Below are 27,662 nucleotides of genomic sequence, written 5' to 3'. Positions count from 1 at the left end.
ATACTGAAGTGCCTTTAATTTTCATGCTTCTTGTTAGGGGCTCTTTCCCAAGTATTTGGAATACACACTTTGTTGGCTTTAGGTCCAAATTATTATTTGTTTGGCGTCACCTGTGCCTGGGAGGCGAAAAGCGAACTGAATCACTATGACCCGCAGGTCTCTCCTCCCGATATAACTGATTGGGGGGAATGCAGGGGGACCACCACACCTTTTGGTTATATATGTCGGGGTCTGCATTTCTGATTAGAGCTGGTTATGATTTGAAGCTCTGCTCTCCAACTTTTGCTTTTGTGTTCCCCATTTTACTTTTAGAAGCATCATTTAAGGGCAACCTAAAATTGCATTTGTTCACCAGCAGGTGAAAAAAAAGGAATGATAATGAATGTTAGTGGCTGATGTACTGTGACAATCCATTAGCAGAGGTTGAAATATAAAAGGGGTAGTTGACTGACCATTTTTCTATCTGTTCAATTCAATCATCAAGCCAAAGTATAATTCATGACTTAAATCATTATCGCATTTCATGTATCAGCCGTACATTAATTAATGCATAACTTTATATAGAGCTTGGCTGAACACCTTGACTGAATAAGTTTAAGTTTACATGTAGTTACATGAAGTAAGCTAAATCAACAAATCAGTTACAATGATTTGCTGCATACTACTTCAATACAATTTGGAGTGTGACCAACTAGAAAACAGGGATACAGTGCTCATAGGTCAAAGAATTTATCAAGAAGCTCTTTAACATTGTCCGGTGTGTACTTGATGTACTTCTCAGGGTTCTTGGTGAAGTTTGTGTTGAAATACCTGTAATTGTAAGAAAAAAACATGACATTAAGTGCAATTTATATCAACATAGCACCAAACTGAAATGAAGATGGCCCTGTCACAAATCTAACTACAAATAATACAAATGAGGATGATGACTGTTTGGAACCAAAACAATTAATGGTGAATGGTATTAATATGGCCAAATCTTGGGCACCAAAGGATCACTTCCTATCAAACTTAAGTTTCGGTTAGCCGTACCTTGGACTAGCATGAATATAATTTTCAGGTCATTCTTCCTTTCTTTTACTTTGTGCAAGACAAACAATTAGGGTTCCCACAAAAATTCAAAAACAGAATTCCATGACTTTCCCATGACTAAATTGCTGCTTTCCATGACCTCCCGTGACGTCCCGAGAGTTATGTAGAAATTGAAATGTCACAAAACTGGGAAAATGGAAATCATGAACACCAGTTATAATAGCAGAGTATGATCACAGAGTATGAGAGTCGCGAGACACGACAAACTGGAAAGCTGCCATAGCCAAGAGGTAAATGCAATTCCATGACTTTTCAAAGACTTTTCACAAATTTCTAAATTCCCTGACTTTCCATAACTAAAATATTTTCCAGGATTTTCAATGATGGTGGGAACCCTGATAACTTAAATTTCTAAAAAAATTGAACTATGAATGTTTTTTCATCAGGCTCTGCAGAGAAATGGTATGAAATATACTGAAATGCCCCCCCCCCCCGGAGTTTTTTTTGTGACGTCTTTCGTACTCTAAGTAAAAGTGTGCCTCACCTGTCTCTGAACTGGGAGTATTGGGGGACAATGAAGTCTCTATTATCTCTCCTCACTGCATCTCTTAGTGTTACGTCTGGGATCGAATAGACTCGTTGGATCCGGTGCAAGTCTTCAAGCTCCGTGTTAAACCCCTGATCAAAAACGAATAATAAAATAAAGCAACTGGATTTCATATTTCTTTATGAATTCTAAATTTCATCAGGACACTCAGATTTCACCATTCTTGACATTGCTATTTGGATAATGAAAAATCATCTCTATAATTCAAACTACTAGGGAAATTCGCTTACTTCATACTCCAAAGTACTATTCATTAGTCTACATACAAATCAGGCATGCCGGGTGCGATGCCACTTAGAATTGATAAAAAAAGTCTGAAAATCATCGAGAATTACTCTTTACCTACATAAAAAGGTGATTTCTCTAGCCCCCAAAACATGATCAAAGCGTCTGAATTCAGACATTATTCTAAAAGCAAGCGGCATCCCTGATAAATACAACAAGCTTTCAAAATTTTTCATTGTAAACCATATAAAAACAATCAGAGAAGTAGAATTATCTAAGGGTATATTGCTGTATTGGTGATAATGAAATAGACAAGGAATAAAACTAACCTTGAATTTATCCTTGATTTGTTGCCTTTCCTTGTCTTTGAGTTTGCTTGCATCCTGTGCTAATCGCTGTGTACCCACTGGTTTGTTGACTTCTAGGATGTAGGCTAGGACCTTGTTCCAACTACACACATAAGTGAAGAGGATAATAATAATTAATTATTCATTTATGTTTTCTTTAAGACAGAGTTGTCCAATTCAAGACAATTGGTTTGATTCATAAGAAAGCCCTCTCAATGTTAATAAATATATATGTACAAAATGATGATTAATGATAAATAAGGACACTAGTTTTCATTGACGAAATAAAATACAAATATATATGAATAAATAACGGTAACATAAAAATTGAAAATAACATGCCATTAATGGAAACTATGGAAAGTGGTAAACTATTACATGCAACAAGGAAAAAAAAATGATTTTTTTTTGCTGTTCCATTGAATTAAAATTGATCCACAAGTTGGTAGTTCAGCCATTACAGCCTGAAAGGATTCTCAATCCTGATAGTGGGGGGGGGGGGGGGAGAAGGGGTAGTCTGCAGGCAAAGACCTTGGGATTTTGCATAATGCAAGTAGTGACTAGTGTCGCTCACTTACTGTGACTGACACAGAGACTTAGTCATCACCCTCCACTTGGTATAGTTGGTGTCACATATTAGTCTGTGCTTTCAGATAAGGGGCGGGGGGATTATGGCACACAATGATCATTGCATCAACCAAAAAATAAAACGAATAAAAATACAAACATATGGCTCATGAAATAAATGAATATTATGGGTTCTTTACAAAGATACCCCCCCACCCTAGATAAAAATGTCTTTATTAACATGTTGTAAAATTTGACCTCAGACCATAGTATGACAGGCCTTAGAGAGCCCTGGCAAAATAAATAATACAATTCATTTTTGTTTGGGTAATTTAATTCTGCAGGATTTACTTGATGATTCACTTTCATGTGGATTGCTGAACTGGTCGATTACTGGTATACCTCTTAGGGCACTGACTTGTGGAGAGCATGTATGATAAGAAATACCATACACCAATTTTTTTTCAATAAATGAACAATACTTTATCAGTGCAAACATAGTTAACCCACCTTGGACTCTGATATGCTTTCAAGTGGGTAGATATGAGAGCTAGAAGTTATTCATTAATTATGAAAATGACAGGGAATCGCATGTTTGTCTATGGATCAGTTTAATCTTCAACCAATTCACAAGATTCTTTTAAAAAAAAGGTTCTACACAAAAATTACAATCAACCAGGAAGTTTGATGTCACATATGAAACAACTTCCCCATGACCTTTGTACATATTTCAGTTGAATCGTCTCTTTTAAAGGACAAGTCCACCCAAACAAAAAGTTGATTTGAATAAAAAGAGAAGAATCAAACAAGTACAACACTGTAAATTTCATCCAAATCAGATAAAAAATAAGAAAGTTATGATATTTTAAAGTTTCGCTTAATTCAACACAAGTGGAATGCCTCTGGCCGTCTCACCTGCATCACATGATTCAACATACATGTAGCAGCAGTGCTGACTTTGAAAACTACTATAACTTGCACAAGATGTTCAGTGATACTTGGTTACTCTTATTTCCACGTTTTATTAACTAGACCAATACACTTACAGAGATAGGGTGGTAATTCAACAAATACCCCAAATGTGGCCAAAATTCATTGACCTCACATGACCTTTGACCTTGATCATGTGACCTGAAACTTGCACATATTCAGTGATATTCAGTGATACTTGATTACTCTTATTTCCAAGTTTCAAAAGTCAAATCAATAAACTTGCAAAGTTATGATGGTAATTCAACAGATACCCCCATTATGGCCAAAGTACATTGACCTTTGACCTTGGGCATGTGACCTAAAATGCGCACAGGATGTTTAGTGATACTTGATTACTCTTATGTCCTAGTTTTATGAACTAGACCAACATACTTTTAAAGTTATGATGGTAATTCAACAATTACCCCCAATTCGGCCAAAGTTCATTGACCCTAAATGACCTTTGACCTTGATCATGTGACCTGAAACTTGCACAGGATATTCAGTGATACTTGATTACTATTATGTCCAAGTTTCATGAATCAGATCCAAAATTGTAATTCAACAGATACCCCCAAATCGGCCAAAGTTCATTGACCCTAAATGACCTTTGACCTTGGTCATGTGACGTGAAACTCATGCAGGATGTTTGGTGATACTTGATTAACCTTATGTCTAAGTTTAATGACCTAGGTCCATATATTTTCTAAGTTATGATGACATTTCAAAAACTTAACCTCAGGTTAAGATTTTGATGTTGATTCCCCCAACATGGTCTAAGTTCATTGACCCTAAATGACCTTTGAACTTGGTCATGTGATATGAAACTCTGATAGGATGTTCAGTAATACTTGATTAACCTTATGGCCAAGTTTCATGAACTAGGTCCATACACTTTCTAAGTTATGATGTCATTTCAAAAACTTAACCTTAGGTTAAGATTTGATGTTGACGCTGGCGCTGCCGCCGTCGGAAAAGCGGCACCTATAGTCTCACTCTGCTATGCAGGTGAGACAAAAACAGTCATACACTCATCCCAGTTGGTATGCAAACAAGGGAACTGATGACATCACTCACTCACTATATCTTTTCTATTTTATTGTACGAAATATTCTAATTTTCTCTTCATTGTCATGTAACAAATTTTTATTCCACCCTGAACATGTGGAATTAGCATTGTTTAACATTTTATGGTTCAGTCAAGTTGGCCCTTATTGTCAAATTTGTAAAAATTGAAATATTGAATAATTCAAACAATAAAAAACAAAAAAAATAGTGAGTGGGGGACATCATTGATTTTCTCATTTGCATGTGACTAAATTGCGCAAATCACTATTTTGTGAAAAATAAGCGAAACTTAAACATGTCATGGCTTTCTCATTTTACATCCAATTTTGATGAAAATTTCAGCATTATGTTTGTTTGATTTTTCTCTATTTGTTCAAATCATCATTTTTCTGAGGTGGACTTGACCTTTAAGTGAGTTAACATGTATTGGTAGATCAGAGGTCTTTTTCATAAAGACTTGCTTTACAATAATGGTGACTTGCCATTATGATAACTATCATGAATAGCTTGTCTGCTGAGTTATGTTACCATGGTAATTACCATAATGGAATATTTACCATAGTCGCTGTGCTATATGAGTGTTCTTTTTTATTGGAAGGCATGTAATGCAAGTTCAACAAAATATATCAAGGTTTATATAATGAACTGTTGAATGATAGTTTGCACTTCCATTAGAATGAGCAAAAAGAGATTTTTTTTCAGTTTGTCGATAAAAGGATATCTAGTTATTTATTTGTGACATCACCCATCTTGGTTGCATTAAAGTAGAATGAAACCCTTGAATCCAGTTCCATTCATATAAGAGAAAAAAAAAGATCAATGACAAATTGAGGGAGAGTGAATGAAAAATCAGAGTTATGAGCATTTTAATATTTAAATCACTATACTGTGTAGAACCTCCTAATTGCAATGTGACTAAGATCTGTAATGTTACACACGTACAACTTCCCCATTCCTTGAATACTTATTTCACTCAAATTTTCTTCTTTTATCTAGTCTATTTTTTTGAGAGGACATGTAATACAGGTTTCTCAACATTATAGCATTGATAAATTGTTTGTCCTATTGTAAAAATGAGCCAAACAGAGGTTTTAGGGTATTTCAGTGTTTAAAGGGACAGTTGTACTTCTGTGACATCACAGATCTTGTTCCCTTTGACAACAGGAGGGTCTCCATAGCATTAGTGATCTCCACATTCAAATGCTCATGGTTGATTTTCTTTATTGCTTGTCAAATTTTACTTAAACTTTCGTTGATCTTGAGTTCTCAACTTTCATACAAGTTGACTTGCTCCAAGGGTTTCATTATCCTTTAACAATGGGAGGATCTCCATAGCCTTATCCACATTCAAATGCTCACAGCTTCAGTATTCATCCACTTCTACTAAAAAATTCTTAAATCCCATTTTCTTAATTTATTTTCTTCCTGTTTTCACACAAACTAACTTGATCCAAAGGTTTCATTCTCCGTTGAGTCTGTCGCCTTGAAGAGTTGCCAACATGAAGAAGAACATTTCAGTAGATTGGTGAGGAAATCAATACTTTCAAAGAAATGCCATAGGATAACACATAAAACTGAATTTTAAAAATGAGCATTTTGCACGAAACTGTCAGTATTCTTCTCATTTTTTTTTCACAACTAAATACTGAAAGTCTGCACTACTTGGCAGCTCTGATCTTGTCATTTGTATTTTCATGCAACCAACTAATCAATGAGTGCAACACAAGGGTTCTATTTCATAAAGACTTGTTTCCATAACAAGTGGACAATTTCCATAACAAGTTTACTAATAGCAAATCAAATTGAATGATTTCAGTAGCTAAACACTGTTATTACAAGTTTGTGATTGTAACAAGTTTTATGAAATGGGCTCCATGTAGGTTTGCTTACCTCCTGGAGTATTCTCTCTTCTGTTCCTTGATAATGTCTTCATAGTGAGATTCAATATCAGGATTACTCAATACCACTAACTTCACCAAACCACTCCTACAGACAAAAAACAATAACACATCAAATAGCTGATGGCACCCTACTACACAAATACACCATGATGCTCAAGGATCTGGCTAAATTATCAACAATCGAGGAATATCAAACTGTACTCTTCTACCAAAAGGACAAGGGCCCCAGGGAGAACTTATTTCCCAGAGTGTGAATAGTTTTAGCTTTTTTGAGAACGAGCCATGTGTTTGCTTTATATCCCTTCCACTTGTTATTATTCCCCAGTACATCAAATCACAAAGAAATAACATGAATAACAAAGAAAGAAAAAAAAATAAGGTCACATCTTATGAAAAATTTCACCGAACTCTTTTAATATGCTGCTAGCTAGCTTGGCAGGCAGCCATGCTAGGTGCACCTGGGAACCACAGGATGAGCTCAGTGGCTTGAGGTTGCTAGGTGCAGTGTATGTCTTTTTAGCCCAATGCATGTATGGGGGGCAAATAGTTACCTTTTCTCTGGAAAAAAAAAAGTTATGCATGGTGTCAGCAATGAAACAAACTATTTCATGGGAAACTATTCGTTTTCTCCTTGTGTACACTCTTAACGCAACAGTCTCCTGGAATTCAGAAGTTTCCTATGGATATTGCATTATTGAACACAAATTACTTTACCTCTGGAGTGACTTCAGGATGTAATGATAGTTGTTGAGAAGAAAGATAGCACCAAGATACTGGTCTGAATAGGTCTTAGCCTTCTGGTCTAGGTTCAAACTAAGAGCTCCAAGAACTTTACCTGAGGAAAAGAGGGAAATATTTAGTGTGACAACATGGCAAACACATACCCTCATGAACTTTACCTGAAAAAAAAGCCAAACAAACAAATCCCCACCCCCCGCAAAAGAAAAACAGATTGAAATATTCTGCATGACAGCATGGCAAACATAGCACCTCACAAACTTTATCTGAAACCCCCCAAAAAACATAGTAAACGCCCCCACCCCAAGCAACTTACAAATTTTATACACACAATCAATTTTAAAAATATTTCTTTCAATACATATTTATATATTTACAAATATTTACGACTTACGTGGTTGTTCCTATTCTCAATCATAATCAGATTGTTACTACAAGCACAGTGATTTTTCACTTATACTGGTAAATCAAAATTGAAAATCCATTTTGGTGCTTCATTTCTAGTACAAAAATTCATTGAATATACCTTTGTGAAATGGAATTAATGATTTTGCTGTGTACATTTTCTATGACACAACAGAATTTCGATTATAGATCAAGTTTGAAATGGAAATACAAGTTTTCAGATATTTAGGTGTAAAGCTACAGTTCCCGTACTTACCAACATAGGTTGCAACTCTTCTTTGTTTTGCTTTTGGATCAGCACTTCGCATCTGCAGGGTGGGGTCTGCAACATATAAAATTAGATTAAACTTCTAGCATATAAACCAAGCCAATTAAATTCCAAACAACAAATTAAAGAGAATGTCTTGATCTGAAATAATATAAAATACAACTGAAAATCAATTATCATTGTAATATTCATGATTATGAAGATATTGAGGTTTTTTTAATTCATTTATTTATTTTTTTGGGGGGAGTAATTTTTTTCCCAGAACTGGAACAAGAAGAAATGCTTCATAATGGCAGAAGCTGAAAAGAGGGAGAATTTTTTTTCACAGTTCTATTTTTAGTTATGATTTTATAACTGAATTTGGGTGATTTAAGTTAAAAACTTCCACAAAACTGAGTAATAAAGTATTACCTTTTTGTGTGGCAAGCATAGCAGCAGCTGTTTCTACAAAATCCAATAGATTATCAAGGAAGATAAGTGCCTGTTGAAAGCAAGGGAGAGGAAAAAAAGGATTGCGTCAAAAGATTGCAATTGATTGCATATAAGCTCTTTGCAACACACACTTAGAATAATAATAAGAAAAATAAAAATATGCATAAAATGCAATGCGTAAGGCGAATGGAAATAAATGTACATACTTGCCGTCATTGAAAAAAGGAACAAAAAAAGAACAGTAAAATTGATTGAATAATGGAATCACATAAACATTTGCAAAGTGTTCGTTCTAAATTTTCTATTTCACAATAATAGGATTTATAATGAAGGCAAAGTTAAATAACAGAAATGGCTTTACTTACATTACTGGTTAAACCATGGACAGTACCATCCTTTGGCATATTGGATTTATCAGGATCATTCTGTTTTCAGGGAATAAAAATTTGATAAAATTGAGAATTGATAGAAAGGTTCTAGAATTAAGGAATCTGTAAATATATATTTCATTTGGAACTATACATGTATACATGTACTTATAATGGTATTTCCTAATATATTTTTCATTCATTGTTATCATCATCATCATCATCATCATCATCACCATCATCATCATCATCATCACCATCATCATCAACATCATCATCACCATCATCATCACCATCATCATCATCATCATCATCGTCGTCATCAGAAGCAATAGCATCATTATTATTATGTATTTTATTCTTGGAGGCTCAAATGCTCAGACAATTTTATGATGTTGACGTATTCATTCTCAAGAATTTCTATGATATGGTGAGCATGAAAAGAAAAAAACAACAGGAACATTTCATCACCCTCACTACCCAAAAATCCCACTGGTCATCAATGTTTTCTTTCATTTGTATATACATATCTCAGTTTAATGAACGAAATCCAACAGTTAATGTTTGCATAATTAAAGGAGAATGAATCCCTTACAGCAAGTTAGCTTGTGTGAAAGCAGGAAATCAAAAAATAAGAATGACATTTTGGATGAAATTGGACATGCAATAAGACATTTGTACATGTGTGGCATCACAGATCTTGTTAGCATTGCCAATGGGAGGATCTCCATAGCATTAATAGTCATTATCCATTCAATCTTCCTCAAAACTTTGCTGATCTGTTTCTTCAATTTTTCTCTTTTATATGAATTCAAATTATTTCAAGTGTTCCATTCTCCTATAAACCAATGAATAACCCAGCAATCTAATGTAAGAGATATACTGTATGTGAATATACAACCAGTGAGTACCTTTATGATATCAAAGAATTCTTCCAGAGCCTTTGATCCTGTTGATTCCAGACTGGAGATGAGACTAGGTAGTTTACTACGCGTACTTGGTGCTGTGCCCTGTGTTACCAACATAACAATATCAATGTTATACAATATGCATGAAGAACACTGCGCATACTGTATATTTTTTTTTTCACATTTCTCTTACTCTCCTATTTTGCTTTGTTTCTATCATTCTATTTTCTTCATTTGCATGACCATCCAATGCAAAATACAATATAGGCCTAATAATAGACTGGACAACACATGATTTGTCATTCAGAGCCAATCTATAGTTTTTGTAAACCCCCCCAAAAAAATGTATGTGCATGACCACTTCACTTTTGTTATATTGCCATCCTTAATGATACTCGAGTATAATTCACATTGAGGTACTGACCCTTTGTTAAAGCTTCAGATAGACTATGAATTACTATCGAGAATTAAAAAGAAAGAAACAAATCTTCAAATTTGATTTTAAAGATAATTCGTGTCCCTCATGACGAATGAAAATTGATTTTGTTAACACATCAATATCAGTAGGCTACAAAGAATAAATGGATGGATAATAAAAATATTATATGAAAAAAAACATGTAACATACCTGTAAAGCTTCATCAAAGTCTGGTTTGACGGCTAGTAGGTGTTTCAGCACAGGGAATATACCCAGGATGGCAGAGTATTCGTGCTTGGCTATAGCTCTCTTTGCTGCACTGATGATTTGCTGCGAGGAAAATATTCAATAATTTAACAAATATCTTTTTCCAAATAACGCCTCTTCCCGAATCTTATTTCTTATAAATTTGTGTAATAATATATGGGTGTATGTTGAATGGTACTATTGTCCTTAGTGTCTCATAAGTAACAAAATTATCCTTATCACTAATTATCATTATTATTAATCTAAAAAGAATATTGGGACTTACATTAACATATATTTACCAGCAGCACATGCTGAAGGGTCAATTCACAATTTTCATGATTTAAAATATACAAAGCAGATAAACTGAAAACAGAATTGCATCAAAATTTAATTCTACTAACAAGATTTCCCTAATATTATTTTTTTATTAGTTTATTTTATTTTATTATTTATTGTCAAATTGCCTTACATGATCCCTCATATTTCACCCGCCAACCCCTGATCATTGACTCTCCTTTAGCTGGACCAGTTTGAAGTTGATTGCTCAAACAGTTCTTTGGTTATTGTTACAAGGAAAACAGGTCGGACCGTTAAACGGATGACATGAAACTTGATGGCTCCGACAACCACCTGAGGTGGATGGAAGCAACAAAAGCATTGAGAAACATCTACATACTTACAGAAGCTTTGAAAAAATGTATTCTTCTTACCTCTCCATCATGTAGAATAGTATCAAGAGGTTTCTCAATGATCCTATCAAAGGTTTTCTTCTGGTGTTCATCAGGTATGATGTTTGCCATTAGCTGAGATTCACTCTGAAATATAGGATAGAAAAGATTATTACTCATTCATCCATTTTGGTTTGTATTTTGTACATCACTGGAAGATAACACACTATGTGCAGAGCTAAATCTGAACAGAATATCTAGAGACAAACAAAATTTGCTTTTCCAAGGTTTTGGTCAATTTGAAGATACCACCGAACTGAGAAAACAGAGAGATATATTCAGTTTCTAGAGTACCTGCATGAGTTTAATAAGACTTGATACACAGAAGAGATAGCAGGCAGTCTCTGGGTCCAACTGTTCATCTTTGGTTGAGGTATTCTCTGATACATTAGATCCAGTTCGTCTATGGCCTGCATCAATCAAAATCACAAAGAAAAATATAGTTATACACAGCAGGATATAAAAACAAAAACCAAATTCATATGGAGCAAAAACTAGCACATCAATGATGTGGAGCTCATCCGGCACCTCGCAACGAAATCTAACACAATTTTAATTTCAGCCCAGTTGACACTGTAGTTAATTATATTGGTGACATAAATTGAGGATATAGAATTGAAATTGATGAAGAAATGACATAGAAGCATTTTTGTGATATATGAATAAATTTCATATAAATTAAGCATAAATAACTTTCTAGTCAAAATTTCTTAACTGTGTAGAACCTTGGTGAACCTCATGTAGCTCTCAGATAAAACAAAAATAATCAAAATCAATCAACAATCAAATAAGTAATTTTTGTAAGTTTTGAGAATATATGAATAAATTAGCATATCTAATGAGTTTCAAAATTCTGTGTTGAAATTTTGTATCATCACCTCGAGTTATCATATAAAGCAAAAAAAATTGAAATTGATCATCAAATGAAGAAGATTTTTTTGTGTGTGATTTATGAATAAATTTTGCATAAATTAGCATAAATAATTTTCCAGACAAAATTCCAGACAAAATTTCAGAATTTTGTGTACAAGCATGGTGAACCTCATGCAGCTCTACCAGATGGAAGAAAAAAAATCAAAATCTGTCAACAAATAAAGAAGAGGAGGCATTTTCTGTGATTTATGAATAAATTTTGCATAATTTTCTACTGAATATTTCAAAATTCTGTGTAGAAGTTTGGTGAACCTCATAAAGTTCTACCAGATGGAAGAAAAAAATCAAAATAGGTCAACAATTAAATAAGAAAAAGCATTTTATGTGAATTTTAAAATATATATAAATTAATTTTGCATAAATTAGCATAAAAATTGTTCTGGTCAAAATTTCAAAATTCTGTATAGAAGTTTGGTGAACCACATGAAGCTCTACCAGATGGAAACAAAAAATAGCATATTCAATAAATTTTGAAATTCTGTGTAGAAGTTTTGAATCCCCCACCTAGTGCTATCATATAAAGCAAACAGAATTGAAATCGGACTTGAAATGGCGAAGAAGAAGCATTTTGATATTGTGGACGGATGACAGATGCCACGCCACGGCATAAGCTCATTTGGCCCTTCAGGCCGGATGAGCTAAAAATTACAAAATTAAAAAATCTCATTATCAAAAAATCTCATAATCCTAATTACTGAAGCAAAGTCTTTGTAGGAAAAGGAGGGTTGCCACTTATTGCATTACTTTAAAATCAAGCATTTTCGAGGCTGTCCTCAAAATGGGTAAGTTTTGAGATACCTGGGGTGTGCTTTATAAAGAATTATGTATGACTTAACGAGTCAAACTGAAGATGCCCAGCTGCATGCGATATAAAGGCATCACTCATGTGCGTCACTGTGTAATAATCAATGAGATAGTGTGTTCATATCAAAGAGCGTCTGCGTTTCTCTTTGTGAAACAGACCCAGGTTTTGACAGCCCACCAATGGCATAGTTCATGACAATAATGAGATAAATTAATCAATGATAATTTCAAGTGACTAATGTAATGAAATGTACACTTACCAAACATACTAGAGGAGACTTTTCCCTTTCCTCCCCTGCAAATTAGAGAAACAGCATAATTCAGAAGAAAACATAATAAATGATAAAATTCCAGTCATAACACAATATTCACTGTAAGTGACATGTACATCAGCATAACTGATTGCCATGAACATAATACCATAGTTATTTCATTGTTCAGTGTTTTTATCAGCGAATAAATTATACAATTAGTAGTTTTAAAATTAGTAACTGTTCCCTTTTGATAACTTACAATATTTTAGTTATTTGTATCATATTATCATTTAAAGGTCAAGTCCACCTCGGAAAAATGTTGATTTGAATCAATAGAGAAAAATCAGACAAGCACAATGCTGAAAATTTCATTAAAATCGGATGTAAAAGAAGAAAGTTATGACATTTCAAAGTTTCGCTTATTTTCAACAAAATAGTTATATGAACGAGCCAGTTACATTCAAATGAGAGAGTCGATGATGTCACTCACTCACTATTTCTTTTGTTTTTTATTGTTTGAATTATATAATATTTCAATTTTTACGAATTTGACGATTAGGACCTCCTTGCCTGAAGCACAAAATGTTAACATAATGGAATTCCACGTGTTCAGGGAGGAATGAAACTTTATTTCACATGACAATGACGAGAAAATCAAAATATTTCATATAATAAAATACAAAAGAAATAGTGAGTGAGTGATGTCATCAACTCTCTCATTTGGATGTATCTGGCTCGTTCATAAAATTTTGTTGAAAATAAGCGAAACTTTGAAATGCCATAACTTTCTTATTTTACATCCGATTTTGATGAAATTTTCAGTGTTATGCTGGTTGAATTCTTCTCTTTTTATTCAAATCAAGTTTTTGTTGGGGTGGACTTGTCCTTGATTTATGTTACTTAGTATTGTTATCTTTGACTTAGATTTTGACTTTATTTTCATGTATGATATGATGATTTATGTTGTTCTTTATGTTTTCATCAGGTCATTGATGAAAAACAGTTTTTGCTGATCTTTTGTACCTGAATAAATGTTCTAATAAATAAATAAATAAATAATGTTGGGGGTGTTTCACAAAGATTAAATTTCATGTAATGTATTGCTGCATTGGTCAGATCATGTGTACAGGACAGACACTATCATGTATCCATCAATCAGATTATGTCACCAACATGTGCATGTCGGTGTTTGACTCTCAAGTCACACTTTAGACTTTGTGAAACATCCCTCCCCTTTGTGAAAGAGCCCTCTAGCATACTTACGATCTTAGAAGATGAGAAGTTCTCTTTAGTGGTTGCTCTTTTCCTCTATGCAATTTACCACCAACCTGTATCAACAGTAGAAAAGAAATACTTGATCTTTGATTGCAGCAGCCCAGAAATCTGATCCACAAAAACAATCAATTGAATAAATCTGATATTTATTTCTCATATCTCAAAGATATAAACAAAAATATGCAGACGGAAACAGTTTGTGTGCATGCTCGTATAACTATAGACATATTAAATTTTTGTTACGGGTTGACCTATCACACGGTATCTTCCTTTTCAGCAATTTCCCTCCTCATTTTCTATTTTATGTATTTTTATCTGATCTCTTTAGGAGTAATATATGAAACTGAAATTGAAATAAAACTATACAATATGTTAAAAATAACAATATTCATTACTGAACTGAATATCATAATTCAAACATCTTTATAATAATTACCAACTGAATAATTCAAATTTATTATTTTATTGAATAAATGTGTCTAAAACTACTCTAAAATAAATAAAACATGGTATGAACGTCTATCCCATATTCAATTTTCCAAACCAGTCAACAATGCCAACTGACAAAATCAAAAGGTGGGAAGACAAAACCACTTACCACTAGAGGGGAATATGGCCCACCAGGACCTGTCCCTCCGGATTTATTATTAAGGTGATCTTTGAGTCCCTCCATGGATTTTCTCAGTGTGGCTGCTCTTGTGGAATGGTAGATCTCAATGAACTCTGTAGTCTGCCCTTGGTTTAGCAACCATCTTGAAATCTCAGAAAGTTCTTCTATGACATCATCTATAATACAGATAAACAAAAGTTTTTTTCCTTCCTTTTTTTAAAGGCAGATGAAAGGTCTGCTAATAGAGCCTGAATATCTTTTTTGTTGTCACTTTGAACAATAATTCCTTGATAATTTTGCTTCATTTATTCAATTTTCCAGTCATGGTTTATACTGGAAACTTCAAAATGAAAATACTGATTATCATTACCTATTCACTGCCAAAGGCTTCAAGAATTTTATGACACTCATTCAAAAGGATTGTATTCACTTGGTTTATTGGAAAGTGATCTAAATCTCATACCACCTAACACAATCATGGTCAACCTACTTGGGCTACTTAAACAGATTGGTCTCATTGCTACCTTAAAACATTAATCATGAATGTCAGTCAATTTTGCTGACTGGGCCTGAAAAGAAACTAACACAATGGAACCCCATGCCTGCTCTACATTAAAAAGCCTGATAAGGCCTGAAGTGTGAAAATGTCAGGGCCTGAATTAGGGGAAATGCCTGAAGATTATATTTATTTCATGTAGCCGTTGGATTCCTCTAAGCATGAAATCAGTATAAAACCATTTGCTAAAAGCCTAAATTTTCTGAAAGCCTCAAAATTACCTGGTAATTGCTTGAATGACGCATCCTCTGGAGCCAACTCTAAAATAGTTAAATTGATAATAGATTTATAAACATTAGAAAAATAAATAATGAATTATGATGACTTGAGAGCATGAAATAAACACAACTGTTACAAAGAAACTTGATAATCATATAACCATCTGATATTAGAGAAAATAATGATCATGCTTCTTAGACTTGCAAAACATATTTTAGTGAAACATCAAAAGATTCAAACTTTACTGGCATTGCATATCAACTCATATCAAATGGTTGGCCATTGAATTATATTCCATCATTTTAGCAACAACAAAACAGATAGACATATTACTGATACATTACCAATTTGAAAGAGAAATCATGATAACTGAAAAGTTTGGAATTAACTTTCTGATTCCTTGAATGCATGAGTGTCTAATCAGGGTAGTCTTGCTAGAGCAGGAGTAATAGCATGCAGCAATTACACATATATATCAAAAGCTTCATAAATGTTGCAAATTATTATCATTACTATCATTGAAAATATGTTATTACCTTCATCTGTACCCAGGATATCTAGGATCTTGATTGGAGGAACAGGGTTACTGTGTCTAGAAAGTAGATTCCTGAATTCATGCTGAAGTAATTCTTTACCAGTATTGAATATTGAAGTCTGGATAAAAAAGAGAACAAAACAATGCTATTTTAGTACATCTGGGGCCCGTTGCATAAAACTTTTACCTTAAAAATCTCTGGCAAATTTTTTGCCAGATTTTTTTTGTTTTATTTTCAATGGCATAATTTTGTTTGCCAGAGTTTTTGTTTATGGCAAAAGTTTTATGCAATGGGCCCCTGAACAAGTTTCTCTTGTAATTGCAACTGATGTCCTAATAATTATTAACAAACTATATATGTTATATCGTCACTTAATCAGCAAATCAAAGCAAATTAGATCTTAAAAAGAATTTGTTAAAAGAAATCTAAGAAATGTTTTGTGAAAAATCTTTGCAACATATTTTACTAATAAAGACAGATTTATTCCTCCCAAATAATGTTGTACAGGGTAAAAAACAAATATCCCTTTCCCTAAGATTCAGACTCTTTACAGAAGTTCTACAGACCTTTTCAAAAGTTGTTGGCACTGCCAAATTTGATAAAATTGTTGGGTTTTGATTTGTTTTGAAGCACTGTTCTCATGACAGCAACTTTCAGAGAATTAGTTTTTGTTATTGCTTTCATAAAATGGTGTCCAGACTAAAGGTCTATCTGACCTTTTTGAAGGCAGTGTCATTATGTCAAAATGCATAGCAGCCTCTCACTGATTTCCCTTATCCAGTAATGAAATAGGAACCCAATATACAGTGCATCCCAGAAAAAAAGAAACCGAGATTTATCACAATTTAATCACAAATACAACAGACAAATGACCTACCAATGTAAAGCTTAGAATCTATTACATAGATTATTTCTCATTCACACATGAGTGAGCAAAAACAATTTGTAGAAAGGATACAAAAAACTCATTTGGCAGGGGGTATCTGAATTTAAAAAAGAATATCATATGCCTAAAAAGGTTAACATCTACTCTTTTATTTGATACCTTACTCACAAAAAATGGTCAAGAAGGAAAAAAGTTATGTTCCCTCGAAACAATGCTTGTATTTCCATAATTTCATTGAATAAATGTGTTTTCGCCGGTTTCCCACAGAAGCTATCGCATGGTTAATAAAAGATTTAATGCATGGCTGATCGTCAACAAAACAGAGTGTCAAGAGAGTTTGAACGCTAGCCTGTAGAACCTCTTCATTTTATGAAATTATTGAAATTCAAGCCTTATTTCAAATAACCAGAACTTTGTTATTTCTTGACCATTTTCTGTAATTAAGGTATTAAATAAAAGAGCAGAAATTGAACTTTTTTAAAATGTGGTTTTCTTTTTGAAACCCAGATACAGCCCGCCAAATGACTTTTTGGTATCCCCTCTTCAATTTGTTTTTGCTCACTCATGCGTGAATGAGAAATAATCTAAGTAATTTCAGATGAAAGAGGAGATTCTTAGCTTTACAATGGTAGGTCATTATATTGTATTTGTGATTAAGTTATGATAAATCATCAATACACCTCGGTTTCGTTTTTTGTGGGACGCACTGTATATCAATCCATTGACTACTGAAATTCTAATCATGATGGACCAATCACAGTGACCATCTGGTTCTCACAGCCAATCATAAACAGGGATGTAACCAGGGTTTACAGAGGGTTAGAAGAAACTTCTGAAAGATCATCATCATTACTTTCAAAAGTACTATTCTGTCAAAAAAAAAAATTCAGACAAGCCCCTCTCCCACCCCTGATCCATGACCGACCATGAGCACAGTATACTCACTGCTTTGGACAATTCTGGACTTCCTGGGTTGTTCTTGGCAAAGAAGTCAAGAGCTTCCTGTATCTGTGCCATCTGACTGAGATACTTTTCATAGTTTCCTCCAGGCCTAAAGAAGGACATAAGAAAACACATGATGGCACCGATATTCACTAGGTGACAGGTCTCACATATAGGAGGTCAGACTTACCTGCCCTAGTGCCAAAACCACTTGCCTTTCAATCAAAGTTCATTCATGAAATTTATAAAAATATTTGATTTCAAAATTGCAGAAGAGAAAGAGTTTTAATAGAAATGCTACTGATTAAGGCTGGGGAAACATTAAATGACATAAAAAGTCAGTAATTTCCACCAATAACTTTTATAAGCTACTGAAATGCTTGCATCTGATTGAACAAATGAGTGAAAATCACTAAGATACTGCTCATATCACTGAACAGAACTCTATTTACTTACCCTTCCTTGATAGCATTTTCTAATTCTCTAACAGCATCATGGTAGCTCAGAACGTGATCAAATGAAGCTAGGGTGCATTCAATATCTTACAAGATTGGCAAGTTAAGAAATATACATACTTCAATCAAAATGAATCAACAATATTAATATATAACTTTGGAACATCAAAGCAGGTTCAATAAAAGTTATTTTATGTTTAAAATAATATAAAAATGATATTCAAAACCATGAATTTACCCTTTTCCATGGAAAATATTTCAATTTGTCAAACATCGGTGTTCGTATCTTAAGGTTCTTATGATGAAGCCAATACAAATTGTGAACTAATAAACTTCAGTGATTGGAATCCAGTATTACAGCACTTAACAACTGCTCTGCTCAGGCCAGGTAAATTATCCTGCAATATACAGTGGTGCTTAAAAGTTAGGGAACCAGACCAGGAAATGCACATATTTAACAGTAATCAAGTTCTGCCATCTTTTAGATATTTGATTGTGAAGTCAGGTGATAAAATATTACATTCAATAAACTTTATTTCTATGGGCTTGCCGGACTTTGTAGGACTGTTGTCAACATTCAACACTCAGCATGAAGGTGTGCATTTTCTGGTGGGTTTCACAAACGTTTTAGCACCACTGTATTTCTAGATTGTTCAGAGACTTTTGGTAAAGAAAGTGCTACATGAAAGAGCTAAACAAGAAAGTATAATTATCAATTATTATAATGGTCTATTGACATAGCTATTACATACATGTGTACTGTGATCAAATTGTGTCCAATAGTTTAAGCCTGTTAGTCTAAACAATAATAGGAAAGGATACTCTCTTGTAGTTTTTGCAAGGTGACTGTCTCCCTGTGGACGGGTAAGATAGTTTCCTCTAGCTGGCGGAGACGATTCTCAAAAGATGTCAGGATCATCACCTTACAAGTAAATAATAGTTAAAAATCAAAATGTCTGTTCTTGTACAACGAATGCATGTCAAGCATTACAAAATGGTGACATGGAGCATAATCAAATGATTGACTGAATTGTATCACATAACCAGCTTTTTATTTTAGCTAACAGGCAACTGTGCTAATGACTAGTTCTATTAAATGGTCATAGTTTTGAGGTAATGATGGTTTATCAACTAACAAGGATCCACATCAATATCTTATAAAAACAAAAATAATACACCAGTTTTCTGCTTGGGCATTAGAATAATTACCCACACTTGTCAACTTGGAAGTAATCCAAATGCCCTTGAATATGCTTTGGGCATGAGACCTGTTCCAAAGATACAATTTTTAGAATGATCCCTTGTTCTACACTGAAAATGTTAACCAATCAATCAAAGACAAACCTTGATACTGTTAATGCATGTGGAAGTATTTACATTGTAACTTTCAATATGAAGAATGTCTAACATTGGCTACCTGCATACCTGTCTGTGGTGATGCACTTTAAATTCCCAACTTCATTGGCTTCTTGATAAATCAAGCAAGTGACTAAAAATTTTGCATTAAACAGGATTACATCCTAAATAGGTATGTATGCTGGTACATTAATTTAAATGTACATGTACCACATACATCAAATATTCCTGAATTTAATCATTCTGAAGTAGAATTATCATCAGAATATAACTCACCATATTCTGGCTCATATGCTGACTCTTGTGTAAGTTATCTTTGATAAAAGTTAACTCTTCAGCATCCTTTGAAAAAAAAAAATAGTTATTTCATATCACACAAAATACAGAATTGAAATTCCAATTATAAACAAATTCAAAATGCAACTCTTCAGCATCCTATGAACAAAAAAAAAATTACCCGGTAAGTTATATCACATGAAATATGAAATGAATTAAAATACTGCAAATGCAAAATCCATCTGTTAAACAAATGAAAAATGCCACTCTTCAGAATCATTTGAAGAAGAAAAAAAGGAAAATTATGTCTTTATCACATCACATGAAATACAATATAAATCTAAATAATGCATAATTATGCAAAAGTAAAATGATAAAAATGTAAAAATGCAAAATTTTCCTGAAAATCTAATCTAAATGTATTCTGCAAAGATTAGAGGAGTAATAAAATTTGGCTTAATTTTTTTCATGTAATATGCATCAATGTTGTGCAAACAAAAAAATTGTAATGCACATGTCATCTATGTTTGCAAATACAATATGTTTTAATTTTAGAATGGACTTCTATAAATCATGCAATACATGTGAGCAGAAATCATTGTTTGCTTACAACTGCCAATTTTTCCTCTATCATCCGAATCTTTTGTGCAGTATCTTCCATATTTGCAGATGATAGATATCAATTCAACGTTGGAAGATACACTCTAACATCAGCTGGTCACCTACAAGTCCTGAAATGAAAACCAAAAGTGAATCCTGCTATATGAAAAATGATAATTCAATAGGCCTAAATCTGAATTGTGCATGGCTGGTGGGGCCGCAGGGGCTACTTCCATTGACGAGTGGATACCATGCGTGACCCCCAAAAAAAGACATGTAAAAAGAATCTCCTTTTTCAAAACAGGGCATGTTACATATGTAACGTAATAAGAGTGTCTTAAACACTAAAATAATGAAAAAGGGGTATATATTCCGCTAGAAAAACTGTGTTTACGGTCCAATTTGCGAGGGTATAAAAAGACTAAAATACTTTATAAAGGATGTACTTTTGCCCCAACACTACTTGTTTAAGGTCCGATTTAAGAGAGGTGTGTGGGGTGGTACAGTGTACTATAAAAGGAAAGGTAAAGCCAATGTCCATGATTATGCCCATGACATAACAATTAAAATATCGTTGTACTTGTTTAGGGGCCCATATAGGGAATGCTTGTCAAGGGTACTGTTTTGTTTCCAATACTAAAGAGTTTTGTAGGCCATAGGGTAGGGATTCACATTGCTACAGACCAAAAAATTAGCCTACATGTAGGTCTCTCTTATATTGGTCTATTGTTCTTCACCCACGATACGGACGCTTGCGTTGCGTACCGTTGGGGAAGAACAATAGGAAACAAGATGGCGGCGTAAACATCGGGCAAGTCTCTTCCATCTTTTCATGATATTTTTCTCATTTTTTTTATGAATTCTTGTTTAAGAATAAAATCCATAGTGTAGAAATGTCGAAAATGAAGTTGTATCCCATGTACATGATTTTAGGGCTAGATATAGATCTTTTAGAATGAAAGTAGAAATCTTGGGGGTGAAAGTTTCAGGTTTTTTTGTGGTAGGCCCACACACAAATGAATAGAAAGGAAGACCTGGCTTCGTTGAGATTAACCTTAGTTACGTTAGTAAATGATTTTTACTCTCTAGATTCCCTGGCTAGGTGTGTGGAAACGACCCACTACTACAAACAACAACAACGACCTAAAAGCTGGTTAGGCTATATATATAGAATAGCATATCATATATCATAACCTTGTTCACTGAATGAGTGGATTATAGTAAGTACATCGCACGGCCCGGTCAGGTTATCGGCCGGCGGCCAATGTGAAACTTAATATTAGGCCTAGACAGCTGGCAGCCGTCTGTTTCGAGGAGTTTTTTAACATTTTTTAATTTCTCCTCGTCGACAGACGGCTCGCTAGCGTGTCCCCGCCATTAGGGGAGGTACAACGCAAAATCCCCCCGGCGGGGCTCATCAAATATTTTCTTAAATGAATTACAATATATAAAAAGAAGCTTACCAAAATGCAGCTTGTTATTTCCTCTAGGCTTTGATTGGCATTTAAGTGGTGAAAATTCAATTGAAAAGGAACAAAAACAGTGACTTTCCTCGGCTGTCGTGTAGCTCCCAATTCACTCGTTCCTCCGAAGTCGATAATGTACACAAACATATGAGGTGGGATGAACTTCCGGGTCAACTGCTTATCGAAACCGTTGGCCAATCAGATCATCTCTTTTACGTCAGGCTTATGAATATTAATTTTCTTTTCCTTTTCAACGTTTGCTCGCCCGGGCACTGTATACATGGTATATGTGTGACGTAAAGGTCATGGGGCGGAGTCTAACTTTCGCCGGCCACTTTTCATGAATAATTCATTACCAAGATGGCTGCCCACTCTTCGAGTCGCAAGTGTCAACTTTTAGAGACAATCCTCTGAATGCCAGTTTCAAAGCGGGAATTTAGGGTAAGAAACTGTCGTCACTTAAACATTATCACCTAAAGGTGCATATGAATGGCCTTATCGTCATCCAAGTCACTGGGGACAAACTTGAGACACACCTCAAATATCAGCAATCTTTCAATAGAATCCACGGTTGGAAGGTTTTCAAAGAAATGTATTGTTCGCGATGCGAAACGGTGCGAAGCTTCTCACTGAGCGGGGACTTCCTTCCACCACACGTTTTCCCATTGACACAATAACAACTGACTCGGACACTTTTTCAAACGACAAAAATAGTCTCTTTCTTTTCACTCCTGTGGCGGTATATTCTTCCAAGTTGATGAAACAATGATCAAAACACTAAATAAGAATAACACTAAAAACACTATTTAACTGTCTAAATACTCCTCGTGATCGGAGTCCCCTTCCCGTGTTGAGTTCGTCTAATTTCCCATAGGAGGGGACTTGGATAACGAGGAGTACTATAGTCGTTATCCAAGTCCCCTCCTATGGGAAATAGGACGAACTCAACACGGGAAGGGGACTCCGATCACGAGGAGTATTTAGACAGTTAAATAGTGTTTTTAATGTGATTTTCATTGATTTTAATGATTCTTATTATCGAAAATATTCATTAATCATGTCTATTAAACTGTCTAAAAGTGGCAGAGTGGTTTTGAAGATGAGGGAAATGAGGGGTAGATGAATATCAACGGGTTAATCGCCGTTTTGTATTTTTAGGAGAGGGGACTTGGATCACGAGTAATAGTAATCCTCGTTATCCAAGTCCCCTCCTATGGGAAATTGGACGAACTTAACACGGGAAGGGGACTCCGATCACGAGGAGTATTTAGACAGTTAAATAGTGTTTTTAATGTGATTTTCATTGATTTTATTGATTCTTATTATCGAAATTATTCCTTAATCATGTCTATTAAACTGTCTAAAAGTGGCAGAGTGGTTTTGAAGAGGAGGGAAATGAGGGGTAGATGAATATCAACGGGTTAATTGCCGTTTTGTATTTTTAGGAGAGGGGACTTGGATCACGAGTAATAGTACTCCTCGTTATCCAAGTCCCCTCCATGGGAAATTGGACGAACTTAACACGGGAAGGGGACTCCGATCACGAGGAGTATTTAGACAGTTAAATAGTGTTTTTAATGTGATTTTCATTGATTTTAATGATTCTTACTATCGAAAATATTTGTTAATCGTGTCTATTAAACTGTCTAAAAGTGGCAGAGTGGTTTTGAAGAGGAGGGAAATGAGGGGTAGATGAATATCAACGGGTTAATTGCCGTTTTGTATTTTTAGGAGAGGGGACTTGGATCACGAGTAATAGTAATCCTCGTTATCCAAGTCCCCTCCTATGGGAAATTGGACGAACTTAACACGGGAAGGGGACTCCGATCACGAGGAGTATTTAGACAGTTAAATAGTGTTTTTAATGTGATTTTCATTGATTTTATTGATTCTTATTATCGAAATTATTCCTTAATCATGTCTATTAAACTGTCTAAAAGTGGCAGAGTGGTTTTGAAGAGGAGGGAAATGAGGGGTAGATGAATATCAACGGGTTAATTGCCGTTTTGTATTTTTAGGAGAGGGGACTTGGATCACGAGTAATAGTAATCCTCGTTATCCAAGTCCCCTCCTATGGGAAATTGGACGAACTTAACACGGGAAGGGGACTCCGATCACGAGGAGTATTTAGACAGTTAAATAGTGTTTTTATTGTGATTTTCATTGATTTTAATTAATGATTCTTATTATCGAAAATATTTATTAATCATCTCTAGGAAACTGTCTAAAAGTGGCAGAGTGGTTTTGAAGAGGAGGGAAATGAGGGGTAGATGAATATCAACGGGTTAATTGCCGTTTTGTATTTTTAGGAGCTGGGACTTGGATCACGAGGAGTAGTATATACTGTTTTAATTCAATTCTTTAGACAGTTAAATAGTGTCTTTAATGTGATTTTCATTGATTTTAATGATTCTTATTATCGAAAATATTTATTAATCATCTCTAGGAAACTGTCTAAAAGGGGCAGAGTGGTTTTGAAGAGGAGGGAAATGAGGGGTAGATGAATATCAACGGGTTAATTGCCGTTTTGTATTTTTAGGAGTGGGGACTTGGATCACGAGGAGTAGTATATACTGTTTTAATTCAATTCTTTAGACAGTTAAATAGTGTCTTTAATGTGATTTTCATTGATTTTAATGATTCTTATTATCGAAAATATTTATTAATCATCTCTAGGAAACTGTCTAAAAGTGGCAGAGTGGTTTTGAAGAGGAGGGAAATGAGGGGTAGATGAATATCAGCGGGTTAATTGCCGTTTTGTATTTTTAGGAGAGGGGACTTGGATCACGAGGAGTAGTATATACTGTTTTAATTTAATTCTTTAGACAGTTAAATAGTGTCTTTAATGTGATTTTCATTGATTTTAGTGATTCTTATTATCGAAAATATTTATTAATCATCTCTAGGAAACTGTCTAAAAGTGGCAGAGTGGTTTTGAAGAGGAGGGAAATGAGGGGTAGATGAATATCAACGGGTTAATTGCCGTTTTGTATTTTTAGGAGAGGGGACTTGGATCACAAGGAGTAGTATATACTGTTTTAATTCAATTCTTTAGACAGTTAAATAGTGTCTTTAATGTGATTTTCATTGATTTTAATGATTCTTATTATCGAAAATATTTCATCTCTAGGAAACTGTCTAAAAGTGGCAGAGTGGTTTAATTCGGATGAAGGGGGAATTGAATCACGAGGAGTATGATGATAGACCGACATTCTAATTACGTACCTTACGAAATAAAGCATGGAGACAGTTAAGAGATATGCATTTTGATTTATTTAGTAAAAACGTGATAGACGAAATAAAGCATAATCATGACAAACATAATGAGATTTATTCATAGTATAATTAAAAAGTACGACGAAATAAAGCCTATATATACTGAAAAGTAGATGCAATTTTGATTTATTTAGTAAATTAGGGATAAACGAAATAAAGCAATGTCTGCAGAAGAGGGATACTCGGGGCCGATTTATTTAGTAAAAATGTAAACGAAATAAAGCAAATTTCATAGTGTGGGAAACATAAGAAGATGAATATACTCTTGATTTATGTATATGAAAAGTACTAATTTACGAAATAAAGCAATGGAGAATGAAAAGATGATTCAATCCTGATTTATTTAGTAAATTAGGAATCAACGAAATAAAGCAATTGAGACTGTTCGAGGGATATACTCGGGGCCGATTTATTTAGTAAAAATGTAAACGAAATAAAGCAAATTTCATAGTGTGGGAAACATAAGAAGATGAATATAATCTTGATTTATGTATATGAAAAGTACTAATTTACGAAATAAAGCAATGGAGATTGAAAAGATGATTCAATCCTGATTTATTTAGTAAATTAGGAATCAACGAAATAAAGCAATTGAGACTGTTCGAGGGATATACTCGGGGCCGATTTATTTAGTAAAAATGTAAACGAAATAAAGCAAATTTCATAGTGTGGGAAACATAAGAAGATGAATATAATCATGATTTATTTATATGAAAAGTATAATTTACCAACTAAAGCAATAGAGATTGAAAAGGAGTATATAGATGCAATTCGATCTGATTTATAACGCCAATAAAGTGAAGATAGACCAAAGATTGTAGAGCGCGCGTACGCGGCGCTCTACAATCTTTGGTGGAGACTGAAAAGAGACAAGTCACACACAACTACGATGGAGGTTGGTAGAAACAGGTAGGACATGTTTTACGTTGTGAAAAATTGTCCGTGGATCCGAGTCACCGGGGACTTGGATCACGATAATGCCCATATGAATGCACTGTTTGTGTAAAATATCACGGTATTGAGGAGAAAAACAAGAAATTAGCCGTGGCCATTGAGCCCCCGTACAAACAACGGTTTAACTTCGGTCTATGTATTTGGTGAGTGAAGCCAACGAAGTTCAGCTGAACAACCAACATTACAGAGACCGAAGCTTTTGGTCTATATTAGGCCTAGCGCCTTATTTACAAAAACAACCTACCGGTACATGTACCACTACCAGTAGGCCTACTCACTATTCTTATGCTGCGCTATCGCTAGCGCCGCGATTTTCATTCTGTGACTGAGACGCAACGGAGATCGGAGACCCATAGTCTTACGCAGCCCGGAGCTGAGCTTCCCGCCGGAGAGACGGAGTAGCAGAGGCGAGCAGCCAGTCCCGGGCCCGGCCCAAACAGTAACTTCCTTCTCCCAAACTGGCCTGGCCGGCCAAAGCTAAGATTGAGACTCAGTTATGACTTCTAGCAAAATAAGATCTAAACAACTAATCCAACAGAAAAGTAGACTATAATGTACAAGCAAATAAAAACAAACAAAATACATGCCAGTGGAAAATAAAAAATTTCTTCATGCAAACTCGGCGATCCTATCTGATTGACCTCTTCCTGTACCGGTACCGGTACCGTGTAAATCCACATAACAAACGTCGATCTGTTACTTCAACAGCGTACTCCATTGGTTTTCCAACACCCCGTCGAATAAATACAGCGACCAATTTCTACCAAAAATGAAAACATACAGTGTCTTCAGAACAAAACAGAAAAAATGGCATCACAGCCAGAATCTTGGTGACTCTCGAGCGCCCCGACAAACCCTAAAACACAGAAATACAAGATATTGGGACATGGCCACAATTTGTAATTTTGATAGTGACAAGAAAATTTAAAATTATTCAGAAACATAAACAAGCTGGGAGTTATTTTTTTTTACATTTTGATTTAGGCCTATAATTGAAGGATTTATTATGGCACCTGCATGGGCTTGATCCC

The 27,662-nt window shown here is 34.5% G+C and overlaps 1 protein-coding gene across 1 annotated transcript; it reads right to left on the bottom strand.

The window, feature by feature from the left end:
- Positions 1–3: 3 nt before the first annotated feature.
- LOC121422268 (exocyst complex component 7-like) lies at positions 4–27,318 on the bottom strand. Its single transcript, XM_041617184.1, has 23 exons — positions 27,219–27,318; positions 20,946–21,066; positions 20,336–20,401; positions 19,526–19,625; positions 18,705–18,789; positions 18,252–18,357; positions 16,421–16,538; positions 15,887–15,925; positions 15,098–15,285; positions 14,488–14,552; positions 13,231–13,265; positions 11,528–11,643; positions 11,216–11,320; positions 10,467–10,586; positions 9,842–9,940; positions 8,928–8,987; positions 8,542–8,611; positions 8,119–8,184; positions 7,434–7,554; positions 6,709–6,804; positions 2,194–2,314; positions 1,577–1,710; positions 4–810 (listed from the first exon to the last, which is right to left on the bottom strand). Exons 2-23 carry the CDS (start codon positions 20,994–20,996, stop codon positions 714–716), a joined length of 2,058 nt encoding a protein of 685 aa, XP_041473118.1. The 5' UTR covers positions 20,997–21,066; positions 27,219–27,318; the 3' UTR covers positions 4–713.
- Positions 27,319–27,662: the final 344 nt, after the last annotated feature.

Source organism: Lytechinus variegatus, chromosome 10 (genome assembly GCF_018143015.1).
Source record: "Lytechinus variegatus isolate NC3 chromosome 10, Lvar_3.0, whole genome shotgun sequence".
NCBI lineage: Eukaryota > Metazoa > Echinodermata > Echinoidea > Temnopleuroida > Toxopneustidae > Lytechinus > Lytechinus variegatus.
Note: the sequence above shows the minus strand (reverse complement) of the source record. Positions and strands in the feature narration are given on the sequence as shown.